This window comes from Sinocyclocheilus grahami, unplaced genomic scaffold (assembly GCF_001515645.1).
Source record: "Sinocyclocheilus grahami isolate Dianchi unplaced genomic scaffold, SAMN03320097.WGS_v1.1 scaffold62.1, whole genome shotgun sequence".
NCBI classification, from domain to species: domain Eukaryota; kingdom Metazoa; phylum Chordata; class Actinopteri; order Cypriniformes; family Cyprinidae; genus Sinocyclocheilus; species Sinocyclocheilus grahami.
The window spans coordinates 361,038-377,359 of NW_015505241.1; the positions used below are offsets into that span (position 1 = coordinate 361,038).

Consider the following 16,322-nt stretch of genomic DNA (forward strand, 5'->3'; position numbering starts at 1 on the left):
GTAGTTGAACGTACCCACTGCGGTGATGGGACATGAAGATGCAGAGTTTCGGGAGAGACGAGGCCTAGGGCTGTGTGGTTTGACACAGATTAAAACAAAACATTAAACCAACATTAAACCAACACATTCTAAACAAAACCGAGCAGGTTTATATTCAGCTAAAGTACAAACAGTGACTCTTTATGAGATTTTACACTGTCTGAATTACTAAAACTGCTGTTTAACGATTGGACAATAAAGATTTTTGGTAATCTTTTAATGGCTCTTGACATGAATACCTTGCTTTCTCCAGAGGACAGGGCTCTTGCTTGCTGACTTGTCTTGGAAGCACAATAGCTGGTGGAGTCATGGTTACATTCACCCTCTTGCTTTCAACTGGAGCATACTACAAAAAAAAGGTCACATTCTTGGAGAGCAGTGAGGCTGAGGGTTTTAAATTTTTTAAACTGACACTTTTACTTTGAAGAGTTCAAAATATTTTGCTAAATATTCACATTCGGCATATTCAAGAAGAATTGGGGAATGTACCCATTAAACTAAATGTGATCCGGCCTGTTCCTGTTTTAACTCACTGACGTGATACAAACAGAAATGTGGAATAAAAAGGCAAAAGTGACACAAAAGCTTGAACTTGCACATAATAAACAAACTTTTAAACACAAAATAATTAAATTTTTTTCAATTGAATTCTATTTCTTCAATTTTGAAGAACACAGGTGACCAAACAGTTTTTGGTAGCAATTCCATAGAATTCTCTCTATGCTATGGAGGTTACCAACATTCTTCAAAATATCTTCTTTTGTGTACAATAGAAGAAAGAAACTCACAGGTTTGGAACAACATGAAGGTGAGTAAATGATGACAGAATTTTCATTTTTGGCACAATGCAAAAATGTATTTTTGTGTCAGAAAATATGACAGGGGATGTCAGGGATGCATGGCATATCAGCACTATATCGGTTACAGTTATCAGTTTTTAAATTCAGTTTCAGTAGTGGCCGACACTGGATATTTTTAGGAGTCAATATTTAATTGTTTCTGTCTAATTTAAAATGTAAATACTGACACATCTCATCATTAAGACAGTATAGTTTGAATGTCTTTTTAACTTATTGCTTCTTTTTGTTATTTTAGCCATAAATCTAGCTAGCTACTAGATTTGTGCTTGAAAAAAGGCCAACACAAAAATTTAATCTTAATTCAATATATATATAAACTGAAACGATTCTTAATATTGTATGCAGACTATGCTTACTTAAGTGCATATTTCAACCAGAAAACAAGACTAATTAAGATTTTTTTTTGTAGAGTACTGCAGCGGCAAAGAAGATAAATTAAGAGCAAACAGTAAGATGTGATGATTTTTCAACCACAGCATTCAGTCCTGAGGCAGTATGGGAAATTTCCAAACTGTACTGTGCAGCAGGTCCACTTTTTTAGCCCCTGCACAAACAATTTCACACATGCCAGGCTTACCAGCTCAAAACCCTTAGCTTTATCCCATGGGGAAAACATGTTGCGATAACATCCCCTTTACGAGAGGAAGCAAAATATTAGTCTTTGCAATAGTCCAATTACACTGTTGTTTTTATTTTTTTTCATTATTGCGTAATTCTGTAACTACTGATTTATAATTGATCTATGTAAATACTTGATTTTTTATTAAAGGGGTTATATGATGCAATTTCAATTTTTCCTTTCTCTTTGGAGTGTTACAAGCTCTTGGTGCATAAAGAAGATCTGTAAAGTTGCAAAGACTAAAGTCTCAAATCCAAAGAGATATTCTTTATAAAAGTTAAGAGTCAGCCACGCCTACCTAAAACGGCTCGTTCTAACACACCCCCACATGTCTACATCACTATGTGGGAAGATTTGCATAACGCCACCCGAATGTTCACGCAAAGAAAGAAGGCGTAACTTTTATTCTCTGGTTTTATGTTTACGCAGCGCGATACACAACGCAACGCGTAAAAAAACAGTATGAGTTATTATAATCAGTAATTATGTCCCCACTGGATGCAACAAATGCCTCATTTGTAATGGGTTTTATTGGTTTTGTCTCATCCTGCTGGGAGACGGCATCACAGTATGTTAAGGGGCGTAAAATTCCCGTCACACGCTTGAGGTATTCGGGCCAAACACAACGCACTGGATAGCTGGCCAATCACAGCACACCTCGCTTTTTCAGAACGATGAGCTTTGTAAAAATCTACGCATTTCAGAATGCATAGAGGAGAAACAATAATGTACATTATATGGAAAATTATGTGTGTTTTAACCTTAGACCGCATAAACACATTTCACTACACCAAATACACAAAATAATGTTCTTTTTAGCAACGTCATATGACCCCTTTAATTATATACATATTATATAAAACTCTCCATAGTTACAGTCTATTATAATTTCATTCTCTAAGAGCAAAAAAAACCCATTCAAATAGCATCAGGAAGTGCTCTCTGACAGAGATTTACAACATGCCACATACCATCAAGTTCTGTAACATCTCATTTCATTCTCTAAGAGCAAAAAAAACCCCATTCAAATAGCATCAGGAAGTGCTCTCTGACAGAGATTTACAACATGCCACATACCATCAAGTTCTGTCATACTTTTATACACAAGAACCATCACGCCGTGCTAAGGTTCTTGAGTTTAGTACTTCAGTACAAAGTGGAAGCTTTATTTGTTTGGCCTTTATTCTGGGATTAGATTACTGAAGTGTAATATGATTTTAAAGAGTGGCCTTATCTGAGTCCCAACCTTTTAAGAGTCACCGCATGAGTGGATTGTACTCACTCAAGAATAACATAATGGCTATAATGAAACAACAACCCCTGACAGGCTTTGATGTTGAAATGATCTGTGGTCTCCAAAAGGAAAACAGAACAGTAAATCCTGAAGCTTGTCGTCAGTGAAGCAATAGCTCTTCTCACTCACAGGCCATGACAGAGAGACATTCGTAAAGAGCCTAATATACTTCAAGCGAAATCGAAGAACAAACTGGTGTAACGTCATTTCAAACAAAATCATGCCAAAACGAAGTTCATTCTGGGAGTTCAAAACAACTCGCCAAAGCGAACTTTCGGAAAAAATTTGCTCCGGCTGGTGAACACCTTCAAACTACCTTTGGTCCATGGCAATTACGTAACAGTAGGTTTGCTCCTGAGCTCCGCCTCCTTTGACATGGCTCCGCCTTCTTTGCACACAAAGTGCAGAGCTGCTTTATAGTATCAATTGTAAGTAAATTGAAAACGACACTGGCATTGTTTTTTCATGCTGAATAGTTTAATACTGTTTAATAACACTTTAAAGCTGCATACTTTAAAGCAATCTATTGTATAAAGTGCAATATAAATAAACTGCAGACATATCCACTGATTAAATGCTTTCTTAACTACTGTTTTCACATTTTTGTTATGTGTTCATTTTGTTATTGAGAGGAAAGTGTGCAGAACATATTTACATATTCATCTAAATTCCGCTCCCAGCAGATATACACAAAGTGTATATTGCTGCTCATGTATTTCAAACTTCTTTTTACTCTTCTACCATTAAGCAAAGAATAAAAAAAAACTTCGGCATTGGGCCCTAACTGTGTAACGTGACATTATTAAACTAGTAGGATTTCAAATGTCCATTCTGTGGCATTAGGGTACTGATAATATCTGAATCTTGATTGAGAGTGGAATGTTGTCTTTCAGGAAAAGATTACATGTACTTTCTTCCTCCTCAAATGAACATCTTTATAGGGATCATATGTCAGATGTGATGTTCGGGCACGTGTTTGAAGGTGAAGAGAGTCGTTTTTGCACCACTAGTTACACTAAATTGACTCAATCTGTGTTTGATTAGCCATATTGGGTCAGTTATATAGCAACCACTGGTGGGACTGTTAGACCGACTAGTTATAGAGGTAATCAAATGGGTGACACAAGTCTGAATCTTGTAAGCAGAACTGGTTCTATTGTGTGTGTAATCTTGTATTTGGTTTTGTTTGATAAACACCATAGTAAATGCAAAAATTTGAACAGCTCTTTGAAAACATGTAAATAGTCTTTTGCTCCCTTTTTTTTTACTTGGCATGCAGAAGTCAGAAAGTAGCACACACTTCACTTGTGTACCGCTGCATTTATGCTTTTTCGTAAGTGCCACCTACTGTCAGAGAGTGAAAATGCATTTTCATTCAGCCCAAATCCAAATTTTTGATCCAAATCCATTTCTTTTGCATATAAGACATTTAGCAAAAAAACAAACAAACATGAAATACAATTTTTACAAATAAATTTCTAGCTATGATTCATATGTGGAATCAAATCCTATTGAAATCCTGTGGTATGAAATCTTTATGTTGCTGTTGTTGGTGTTTTTGGCATAGGCATAACAATGCAACGCCACTGCCAAAGAAAGCAACGCAGAACACTATTTTATCGTTCCATTTATGGATACACAAATATTCAGATTTGGACTGACAGCGTGAATGTAGCCTGATGCGATGTGAAAGATAGTTTGACTCACTGTGGAGGGCGAACTGGATGTACTGTCGAGCTCCTCTGGGGAATCTTCCTCTTCCTCAGGAAGAGTGGGCATGGTGGGGATGAGCAGGGGCTGAGAGCGTGTGTGAGGGAAGATAAAAGGAGTGACAGACTTTGTCACAAAGCTATGAGCTCTCTTTAGTGAAGTTTGCTCACCCCGTGAGCGTGTGAACTGACATACAGCAGAGGGGTCCTCTTGGTCCTGTACAGACACAACGCAACACATACATGTATGAGGAAACAAGCTTATGCAGTCACAGAACAGTACAGTCTTCACTAGTGCCATGGTACACTGAATCTTTATGTTGCTGTTGTTGGTGTTTTTGGCATAGGCATAACAATGCAACGCCACTGCCAAAGAAAGCAACGCAGAACACGGAGAAGGAAAGAGTGGAATGGATACACAAATATTCAGATTTGGACTGACAGCGTGAATGTAGCCTGATGCGATGTGAAAGATAGTTTGACTCACTGTGGAGGGCGAACTGGATGTACTGTCGAGCTCCTCTGGGGAATCTTCCTCTTCCTCAGGAAGAGTGGGCATGGTGGGGATGAGCAGGGGCTGAGAGCGTGTGTGAGGGAAGATAAAAGGAGTGACAGACTTTGTCACAAAGCTATGAGCTCTCTTTAGTGAAGTTTGCTCACCCCGTGAGCGTGTGAACTGACATACAGCAGAGGGGTCCTCTTGGTCCTGTACAGACACAACGCAACACATACATGTATGAGGAAACAAGCTTATGCAGTCACAGAACAGTACAGTCTTCACTAGTGCCATGGTACACTGAAGGAAATATCATGGTACTGTACAATTACCATATTCTTACGTGTTACTGAATTCTAAGGCACTGTAATGAATACAACGAGAATAGTGAAAGACCGATTAAATGGATGATATTTAACCCTTCTGATAGTGATTCAGCTTCATCAGAATTTTTAAAAAGATAAAAGGAGTGACAGACTTTGTCACAAAGCTATGAGCTCTCTTTAGTGAAGTTTGCTCACCCCGTGAGCGTGTGAACTGACATACAGCAGAGGGGTCCTCTTGGTCCTGTACAGACACAACACAACACATACATGTATGAGGAAACAAGCTTATGCAGTCACAGAACAGTACAGTCTTCACTAGTGCCATGGTACACTGAAGGAAATATCATGGTACTGTACAATTACCATATTCTTACGTGTTACTGAATTCTAAGGCACTGTAATGAATACAACGAGAATAGTGAAAGACCGATTAAATGGATGATATTTAACCCTTCTGATAGTGATTCAGCTTCATCAGAATTTTTAATGGAAAATAACCTATTTCTGTAGAATTTTTGATGTGATAATTGAATAAGAAATATGTCAAATAAGCGTTCAACTCAAGTTGCTGTGTTTAAATTGCATTATACACATTTTAGCATTTTGCTCACGCTTCTCACTAGATCAGTGGTTCTCAAACAGAGGGGCTGAAAAATTTCCAAGCAGGGCTCTGAACCGGTTCAAGGAACGAAAACGAAAACTGGAAACGAACGAAATTTTGACAGCAACAGAACCAGAAACAGAAACGAAATCAAATTTGATAGTTCCTAACAGAATCGAAAATTTGAAATGGCCATTAACCGGTTAATAACGTTATTTTATCGTTCCATTTAATATTTGAAATTTGCTGTCAACCAATCAAGAATTCAATTAGTACGGTCTATGCAAATGTGAAGCTGACGCACCCAGCCAATGAAATGCCCCCCGCATTCAGCTGTAAATTCATCATAGGTAAGTCGCAATGGCAATGCATTAGAGTTTATCCGAGGATAGTGTAAGATGGATTCAACAGATCACGTGTACGCAGACACAACATATTTTGCGACATTGCAGCCTGTTCATTATCAAAATAAAATACAGTTAAAGAAACATAAAAAGTTGCACTGCTCCGTTGTACAATCTGTTGCGTTCAGCGTGACCACCGCCTCACTGTGCTATTATAGCCGATGTGAAGGATGATGTTGATGCGAGTGAAGTATTTTTTCTAGGCAAACCGGTTTCGGAATGATAATAATACAGAGGAATGCAGGAACAAAAACATTAAAATATCGATTCTGCTTGGAGTGTACCGATTTTATTATTTTTTTGTTTTCAAGTCCTGCTTCCAAGAAGGCTTCAAGATTACTTAAAATTGTTTAAAATATAACAAAACAAGCATTGAAATAAGTCCAAACAACATAAAATCAAGATGCAGGAACAAAAACATTAAAATATCGATTCTGCTTGGAGTGTACCGATTTTATTATTTTTTTGTTTTCAAGCCCTGCTTCCAAGAAGGCTTCAAGATTACTTAAAATTGTTTAAAATATAACAAAACAAGCATTGAAATAAGTCCAAACAACATAAAATCAAGATAACTTATTTTAATTTACCCCCTTAACAACCGTTTTATTTTCTCTAAAGAACTAGGATTCCCACTGTCTAGAAAACCCTGGATATATGAGGTAGCCCAATTTAAAAAGTGTTTTCAAGACCTGGAAATGTCATGTAAAATTATCAAATCTTCATAGGGAAATGATAATGATAACAAACCTTAAAGACAGACATGTTGTGAGTTTCCAGGATGTTGTTCGATGACTTATACTTTAGTTGAAGCCTATTCTTTGCATTATTTCAACTTATGAATTTACAAAATTACATTTAATCATTTAGCAGATGCTTTTATCCAAAGCAACTTACAAATGAGGATAATAGAAGCAAGCAAACAATATATATAGGGATGTATAGGAATAGGAACCTCTTAACCACAGTGTGACATTTGCTTGGCAAAATATATGCATGTTTCCCCCCACTGGCATTTGTCCTATCACAAAACCCCATCTTCATGTTCCTGCCTCTAAGAGAGGTTCAAGAGGAAATGTTTCCCTACAGCAAAATAAGTTACTTATGGCATCTCGTATATAAAAATACCGCTACAGTGATGAGCACTGTCAACAAAAGCAACATCTGAAAGTGTCATCATCAGGAGAAGAAAACCTCTTATTTGCAGAATAAATATGGGACCAACATCAACAGCCAATGAGAGTGGAGCATTTGCCTATTTATATTACCTCTCTATCATAAACAAATGTCTAAAAATATGCATGAGTCATTAATGCAGCAAATCATAATGGGGCTGTTTCACTTGTGTAAAACCATCTGTCTGTCGAGTTGTGGTATAAACACGGCTTGGTCTCAAGATACAGATCGAGGAGAAAGTAGAATCCTTCATTTCAATTTCCATTAAATCTCATCTGAATGCTACAAAGGCTATCTTTGGCTTCCTGTACACCCAAACAAAATAAGAGACAATTTCAGAGACAAATCCTATTTTAGTGAATGTCTTATAAGGGAAGAGAAACTCAAGAGTGTTTACACAGCAGTGAATTCACATTTGAGTCATTATAAAACTGGACCATGATTGTACAGAAGAAAACCGACTCCTCACTAGTAACAAGCACAAATAAACCCTGCATCACTCATCCCACACACCTCTAAAACGTAAGAATCGACTAAATGACTAATGAAATATTGTCTGGAAATGTCACTGGATTTACAGCTGCATCACTAAATAGGTTTTTACGTTTTCAAAAGAAAATGTGAGTGCTACCACAATGCTAGGGTGTGTGGATGTTGCCAGGGTGTTACTATGTGGTTCTGAGCAAGTTGTTTTGTGGTTGCTAATTTGTTCTGGGTGGTTGGTAGGGTATTCAGTCAAAAGATCCTACCCTCAAGTCCCAAATGGACAGGTTTCCTCTAAAGCTGTGAATTTTATTTATGTGAACCATAGAAATTTTGCAAAGCTATTTGCAGATAAAATAGCCTTCCCATTCAATGGGTTCAAGAGAACAGAACCATAATTTCCGGATAGTAAAAGATTCAATTGTTCAATATAATAAACTGCTTTTATGATTTTGTTGCAACTTGGAGCTCACACACAAAAGGTTATCATGAACCTTGAGTTTGCAAGCAATCGGCAACAGTTCCATATGTTTGGGATGCTATGCGAAGCTATTGGTCAGCTGATATTTTCTTCTCTCAGAAGTGTCCAATCCTGATCCTGGAAGGCCACTGACCTGTAGTTTAGTTACAACCAGGGTCAGAAATTAACGGGGGCTTGTGGCAAAAATGCTACCAAGATTAACAAAAATGCCCCACAAATTCAAGTTAAAGAGGCAAAATTTAGGGCCAAAAAGGGGGCAAAACATTTGTGCCCCTGCACATTTAAACAATCGATTACAGCTGTCACAACTGAAAATGAATGTGAAAATGAATGCAAAGTATCTGTTCACGAAATTACATTTTGATTCGCTCACACACTGTATCAGATTACTTTTTACGCATTGTTTTTTTGCAGCATTGAACCTTATGACCAATCAAACGTGTTTCCGCTGAGCTTAGGAATGCGATGGCCAATCAGAGTAAATGCTGAAAACTCCGGAGTTGTTGTTGAGTGTGTGCGCGCTCACTGATTGAATTCGTTGCACTCATAATAAAAAACATAGTGCAAAAACAATGTAAATAAAAAGATTCACTTCGTAGCTTCAGTGATTATAGCAGGAGTTTTTGCATACTTTGCGCTAGACTAGATTTAATGTCATGGACATGTTTGTTTGTAAAGCCACAGCCAGAATATATGACGAGCCGTTTCCCCAAATCGCAGCGACAAAACACAAAAATATTTTTATATGTATTCTATTAATCAACATTCATTTTGATTAAAAATGGTTTAGGATGCCTTGCTTTTCAAATTTTTTCCACGTTTCCTCAGAGTACCTCACTTCAGCCAGGTGCACATTTTGAGGCATCAATCATGTCTGTAGCACAAATGGGATGTTATGCATTTTATTTTAACACATAAAAGTATTAGTAAAACTGATTTTGCCCAAACAAGCATCATTAAATGCTTAAAATGGCATCAATGGAAGCACAAGCCAGTTTGAGATGTGCTATTCTTCTTCCTACCTCAGGGCTGTCTAATCATGGTCCTGAAGGGCCAACATCCTGCAGAATTTAGCTTCAACCCATCCTAATACACCTACTTGGAGGTTTTTATTCATCCTGAGGACTTTGATTGGCTGGTTCAGCTACGCCTAAATAGGTTGCAGCTAAACTCTGCAGGAAGGTGGCCCTGCAAGAACAGAACTGCCTACCCCATCCTAGATGATACAAAAATACTCAACACCCCTCCCTCAAATGGGGTTATATTAGAACCAAAACACTGGGAAGGATGCATACCTTAAATGGGAAAAACATTCTCGAGTCCAGGTTAAAAAGAAGGATGGAGTATTACTGAGTTTTTTTTTTTTAAAGGCAATTGATTCCAGAGGCGTACAGAGAATTAAATGAAGGAATTCTCAATAAACAATGTGTTTTTATCAATACATATATCCAAGGTGCATGGCTCATTGCGGACAGTGAATCGTACCAAATGAAATGATATGGTTCAACAAACTGTTTGATAATGGATGTAACTCACCCCTGGAGTGTCAGTTAGATCTTCACCTTGGACACTTGGATTCTTTGATGTTTCTGAGTCACTTGTTTTGCGTTCCTCTTGAGTCTCACTGTTCCCTGTCCTTGCTTGACTCTGTCCACTGCTTTTGGATTCCGCTTGACTCCTCCCAGTGCATTCTAAATCTCCTCTTCCCTCTTGACAACTCCCAGTCTCCTCTACTTGGGTCTCCCCTGATGAATTGAATCCTTGATTATCCCAGACGTCCGCTGACTTGGAAGGCTGCCCTTGGTTCAGAAGTTTTAAGGCCTCTGTCCTGCTGCTATGTTCTGATTTTTGGCACTTCCCAGAACTCTCTATTTGTCTTCTACTGTTTTGTAGCTCAGTTCCTGCACATCCAGTCTCTACTTTATTTAGACTCCTGCACGTTTCCTCCTTTACAGCTAAGGTGTTCCTAATAGCCTCTGACTCTGAGAGGAAGATGTCATTGCTTGCTGGCCGGTCTAACCTAAAGGAAAACAAAGATCAAAACAACTCACTTACTTTCCATAACCTATGCACAATCTAGAACAATGTAGCATACCAATATACTGCATATTAATTCAAATACAACCAGATTTTTAAATTTTATGAAAGAAAATGGGAGTGGTATTTGCCCATGCCAAACTTGGCACAATGAAACCGGGCTCACTGACTTCCACAGTACTTTTTTCCATACTGTGGAGGTAAGTGGAGATCAGGAGCTGTTTGGTATCCAACATTCTTCAAAATATCTTATTTTAAGTTCAACAGAAGAAAGAAACTCATGCAAGTTTGAAACAACTTGAGGGTGGAGTGGAATTTTCATTTTTGGGTGGAGTATCCCTTTAACTAGAATCCTTTTAATTAGGTGCATATTATGATATCTGGATGGTTGCTAAGATTCTTGGGTGAGTAGTAGGTGGTTACTAGGGTGTCCTGGTGGTTGCTCTGTAGTTAAAGAGATTCAGGGTCTGAAAATGTGTATTGAGGTGTTCCAGTGGTTGCTTAGTAGTTATTAAAAGGGTCCTATTAAGTTTTTTCACTTTTCAAGTTTAGGTAGTGTGTGGTGTTGCTATTTGAGAACAACAACAACAAAATAAAGATCTGCAAGGTTACAAAGCTCAAACTCCACTCTAAATGGAGATATTCTCTTTATCAGAAAAAACTTTTCATAAACGACAACAAACGGCTACAGCGGACTACAACACACTCCTTCCAGATATTGTGGCGTTATAAAGTCACTCATTTAAATAATTCCCACCGACAGAATACGCAAAACAAGTGGGCGAGGACTGGTTGAGCTGCACTAGAGAAGACAAAGAAGAGCTGCTGTAGTAGCGTGTTGTTGTCATGCGAAGAGATGCTTTTCCCATGGTCGCCGTGATTTGGCCAAATCAGACATGTTCCTGGATCAACATCTTTTGTTGATCCTGGAACAACATTACTGTCCAAAAACACAGACCTAACACTATCCCTACCCCTACACCTAACCCTACCTATAATTTATCCCAAAAATCAGAGGGAAATGTTAGCTGAATAACAGGGGTGCAGAAGCACCTAACCCTTGTTGTAAGTCTAAAACATTTCCTGTAAATGTATTCCTTAATTTTGATTGGTTGAATGGGATGTTGATCCAGGATCATGTTGTACTAACCCTTTTGCTATATACAGTAACGGCAGTTACTTTTAAATGGCGTATAACATTGTATCTAAAATGTATACGAAAATTACACGCACACAAAAAACCCAATCTAAAACATCCTGTAAAATCAGTGTTTGCAAAAGTTCTGCATGATCCTCTTGTTCATAAACATTCTCAGGGTCTGAATCGGGCTTGAACTAGTACACCCTCAGAAATAAAGGTACAAAAGCTGTCACTGGGGCACTACCCTTTCAAAATGTATGCATATTGGGTGCATATTGGTACCTTAAAGGTACATATTAGTACCTCAACTGTCCATATTAGTACATAAATGGTACATATTAGTACCTTTTGAAAAGGTGCTGGGCCCAGTAACAGCTATTGTACCATTTTTTCTGAGACTGATTTGGCAAAATTTACAACATTGTTAATATTTACAGCTGAGCAGATGAAACTAGTTACGGTAAGGGGCGTGTTATTTCTGGAACACACTCAAAGCGGTTCACCAATCACAACATACTGGGCCAGCTAACCAATCAGAGCACATTTTGTATCATCGAAACAGGAACTAAACGGGTCATTTGAGACAGACTGGGAAGAGAGATACTGCAATAATGTAAAATGTGAAAAATAATGTGTTTTCAGAACAATCAAGCATGAAAAGATTTTCTCGTATAACCCAAAAAACCAATCAAGATTTTGTAAAATGGCATACAGCACTCTGGGTAGTTTCTAAGGGTGCTTTCACACCTGGCCCGTTGTTTCGGAACCTGGTGCATTTCCCCCCTTAGCTCGGTTCATTTGGGCATATGTGAACATGGCAATCGTGCTCGGATCCGCAATCAGTCAAAACAATCGGTCCGAGATCGCCTGAACGAGGTGGTCTCGGCTCGATTGAAAACGAACTCTGGAGCGGTTCGGTTGTAGAGAGAAAGCAATCCGATCCAAAGGACCAACGAACCAGGCTATATCACAATGTATGATGGGTAACTACATAAGTTCTGTGAAAAGCATTAGCTTTGTTGTTTTGCTAATACCTCAAAAAGAACCTGTGAATGTCTGTGGGTGAGCACGTATTCGCCAATCAAAATCAAAGCGCACTTTTTCATTTTATAATGTCGTTTTATTGCTCTTCTTCGTAGTAGGTGCATTTAAAAAAATGTTTTCCCGATGAATCATGGACTCCTGCTCAAAATGATAAATGAATATATCTACAGCTACAAAAAAAATCCAACAATAAGCCCACGAAGCTGTTGTCATTCCATCCTGATGGACGACAGCCGTGACAGCTAAGTGGAAATAAACCGTGGAACTTTGACCAAAGTTTCGGAACAAAGCACTGATCTACAGGTGTGAAAGCACCCCAAGTAGTTCCAAGTATATCCAAGTCAAAAGGGCTCAGTCGAGGTCTCTACGATATTTTGGTCCCTAGACATTTAGTGTAGCAAACTAATAGTGGAAAAATACATGTTTCTCTATTGCATTACCTAAGAAGAATGTGTCCTTTGGGTTATTGGTCCACGCTAAAAGGGTTTACACGTATCAGTTGGAAGTCAAAGTAATTTATTGGGGCCACGGTGGGTGACAGTATAAACTCTGGTGCTCCTGCACAGTCTCACCTCACGCTGGATCATCTTTGTGTGAGGATTTTACATAAACACACACAAGCCTTGTCCTGTAAGAAGTGAAGGAATGTAAACACTGACCCAGCTACATTCTCCTGTCTGTTGTGCGGCGTGGGCTCCTCACAAGCTGACGGTCCCGGCAAAGAGCTCTCAGTACAGATTAAAGCAGGACTCTGTAGGGTAAGCGCTCCCACAGATGGAAGACCTGAAAGAAACCAATACTGTTAGGCAGACAATGAGATCTCTTATTTGTCCTAGAAAGCAAAGAGATTAAATTGAGACCAAGAGGAGACTTTTGGAATCTTGTCTTCTGTGAAAAAGACACGTGTCGGCTGCAGAATTTACAAGAGATCTCAACTTTGTCTTAAACTGTGGTCAAATTTGCAAAGTCGGCAATCAAAAGTCAGAGTTCTCAATATGAACTCAAACTCTTCCAAGACCAAACAGCTCTATACTCATACTACAGGTGCATCTCAATAAATTAGAATGTCGTGGAAAAGTTCATTTATTTCAGTAATTCAACTCAAATTGTGAAACTCGTGTATTAAATAAATTCAATGCACACAGACTGAAGTAGTTTAAGTAGTGTGTGTGATTTTGGCTCACATTTAACAAAAACCCACCAATTCACTATCTCAACCAATTAGAATATGGTGACATGCCAATCAGCTAATTAACTCAAAACACCTGCAAAGGTTTCCTGAGCCTTCAAAATGGTTTCTCAGTTTGGTTCACTAGGCTACACAATCATGGGGTAGACTGCTGATCTGACAGTTGTCCAGAAGACTATCATTGACACCCTTCACAAGGAGGGTAAGCCATAAACATTCATTGCCAAAGAAGCTGGCTGTTCACAGAGTGCTGTATCCAAGCATGTTAACAGAAAGTTGAGTGGAAGGAAAAAGTGTGGAAGAAAAAGATGCACAACCAACCGAGAGAACCGCAGCCTTATGAGGATTGTCAAGCAAAATCGATTCAAGAATTTGAGTGAACTTCACAAGGAATGGACTAAGGCTGGGGTCAAGGTAGGGCTGGACAATAATTAAATATCAATATGTATCGCAATATAATTTTTTTCAATAATGGTGATATGATTTTTAAACACATTTCCGATATTTCGATATACATTACCAGTTTCCCATACATTGATTTATTTGTGCCCGTTTGACTTCGTTGAATAAACATGAGCACTGCACGTTTCAAAATCATAACACGCCGTGGGTGTTTTATATGAATGTATCTCTGAAGGGAATTGACTGTCTTCAGAAAAGTTTTGATGGCATTTTCATTTGAGCTGATAAAGTAGCATTCATGAGCGGAGCTGCTTTGATTACAGCCATTACTGGGGAAAGCGCTAGTTTTATCACTCTAAAAGCGCCTCCTGCTGGCAAAATTAGTTTTCATTTTAAATAAGCCCGTCTCCAGCAACGTTTACAGTTTTTGTTGTTGTTCAATTTTTTTTTTTTCTGCAGCGACTCTGAGCACTTTTCATACTCTTTTTTTCTGGCTGAAGCACATTTGTTTCAATCTATAAGAATAATCAGATTTTTGAACAGTAAGATTTTTAATGTTTTTAACAATAGTCTCACAAATTACACAGCGAAAAAAAAGGTTTTTATACATTTTTTGTTTTGCTTTGCTATTTTCATGAAGTTTGACATGCTGAAGACGAAAATCACATTGCTTTTTGTGTATCATTAACAGTGCTTATGAAAACTAAAAAAAATATGTTGACAACTTACACAAGCTAATCTGTTACTCATGCATACAAATTACATGGTACATGCATAATACTGAGCTAACAACAGTTTGACATAAGCAGTTACCAAAACCGAGTCATTCAAAACTTCAGAAGTGTACATTCCCTAACTAAAATTAATCATGATTTTACTACAAATAAACCAAAAACCATGGTAACCACAAATTAACCACGGTTTTGCAACACTAAAGGCCCGTTCACACCAAGGACGATAACTATAAATATAGCGATAAAGAAATCGTTCTCCATATTAAAGAATAGCAGAGTCCACACCACAGCTATAACGATAAATGCACAGAGAAACAATATCGTTGGAATCACTTCCAGAATGATTTTTTCCATCTGATGAACGATATAAACATTGACACCCAATCAGAATCCTTCCTGCTGTCCTGAGCTCGAGATTTTAAAGCGGCAGACGATATCGTCCGCTGGTGTGGACACTAATATCGTTATCTTTATAGTTATCGTTCTTGGTGTGAACAGGGCTTAACCATTATTTAACCATGGTATTTGTAGTAAAACTGTGGTTATAACAAAACATGGTTACTACACTTTTACTATATTAAAACCATGGCAAATTTTTGTATGGGTTGGATGATTTTTGTCTTTTATGACTAGTCCCACAATGTTCTAGAATGTTCCAGAAAGCACTAGAATATTACAGAAAGTTACAGAAGCTTCTAGAATGCTCCCATCCTTGCAAAAGCAAAATATCTTTTAAAAGGGTCATATGATGCTGTTACGGGGCTGACGAGACGTGAGATGTGCGGATCCATATGCAAAGCTTTATTGAGCAGAGAGGTCAGAAACACAGGCAGGGTCAAGCAGTGGCAACCAGGTATATGGCGGGCAAGACACAAGAATAGTCCTAGGGCTAGCGTAGGTCGATAAACGGCAAACAGAATCAGAAGGGAGAAGACTAAAGGGAGAAATCCAGGAAACCAGGCGAAGATCAGGAACCGAGAAAACGGCTAAGGCTAAGGCTAAGGCTAAGGCTAAGGCTAAGGCTAAGGCTAAGGCTAAGGCTAAGGCAGGGAAACGAGGGCTCGGTAGAGTAGCTATCAAAAGATAGGCGCTAAACTATACTCGGCAGAGGGAAGGGATATGAAACAGCTGAGTGAGTGTTAAATAGTGAGGGAGTGATATGAAACAGCTGGGTGCAATCAGTGTTACCAGCTGTGTGCAATCCGTGCTGAGTGCAATCAGTGCAATGAATGATGGGATATGTAGTCCGGGGTGATGTGCAACAGTGTGTAGTGCGAGAGTCAATGAAAT

The 16,322-nt window shown here is 38.4% G+C and overlaps 1 protein-coding gene across 1 annotated transcript in view; it reads right to left on the reverse strand.

Moving 5' to 3' along the window:
• The window catches only part of LOC107584697 (protein MRVI1-like), a 57,816-nt gene that overhangs the window by 26,785 nt on the left and 14,709 nt on the right, over positions 1-16,322 (reverse strand). Inside the window, exons 6-11 of the mRNA XM_016271401.1 lie at positions 13,367-13,490; positions 10,022-10,505; positions 5,478-5,584; positions 4,520-4,631; positions 279-385; positions 15-70 (exon numbers count right to left, since the gene is read on the reverse strand). Coding sequence (XP_016126887.1) covers positions 15-70; positions 279-385; positions 4,520-4,631; positions 5,478-5,584; positions 10,022-10,505; positions 13,367-13,490 — 990 coding nt within the window. The remainder of the gene's footprint in view (positions 1-14; positions 71-278; positions 386-4,519; positions 4,632-5,477; positions 5,585-10,021; positions 10,506-13,366; positions 13,491-16,322) is intronic.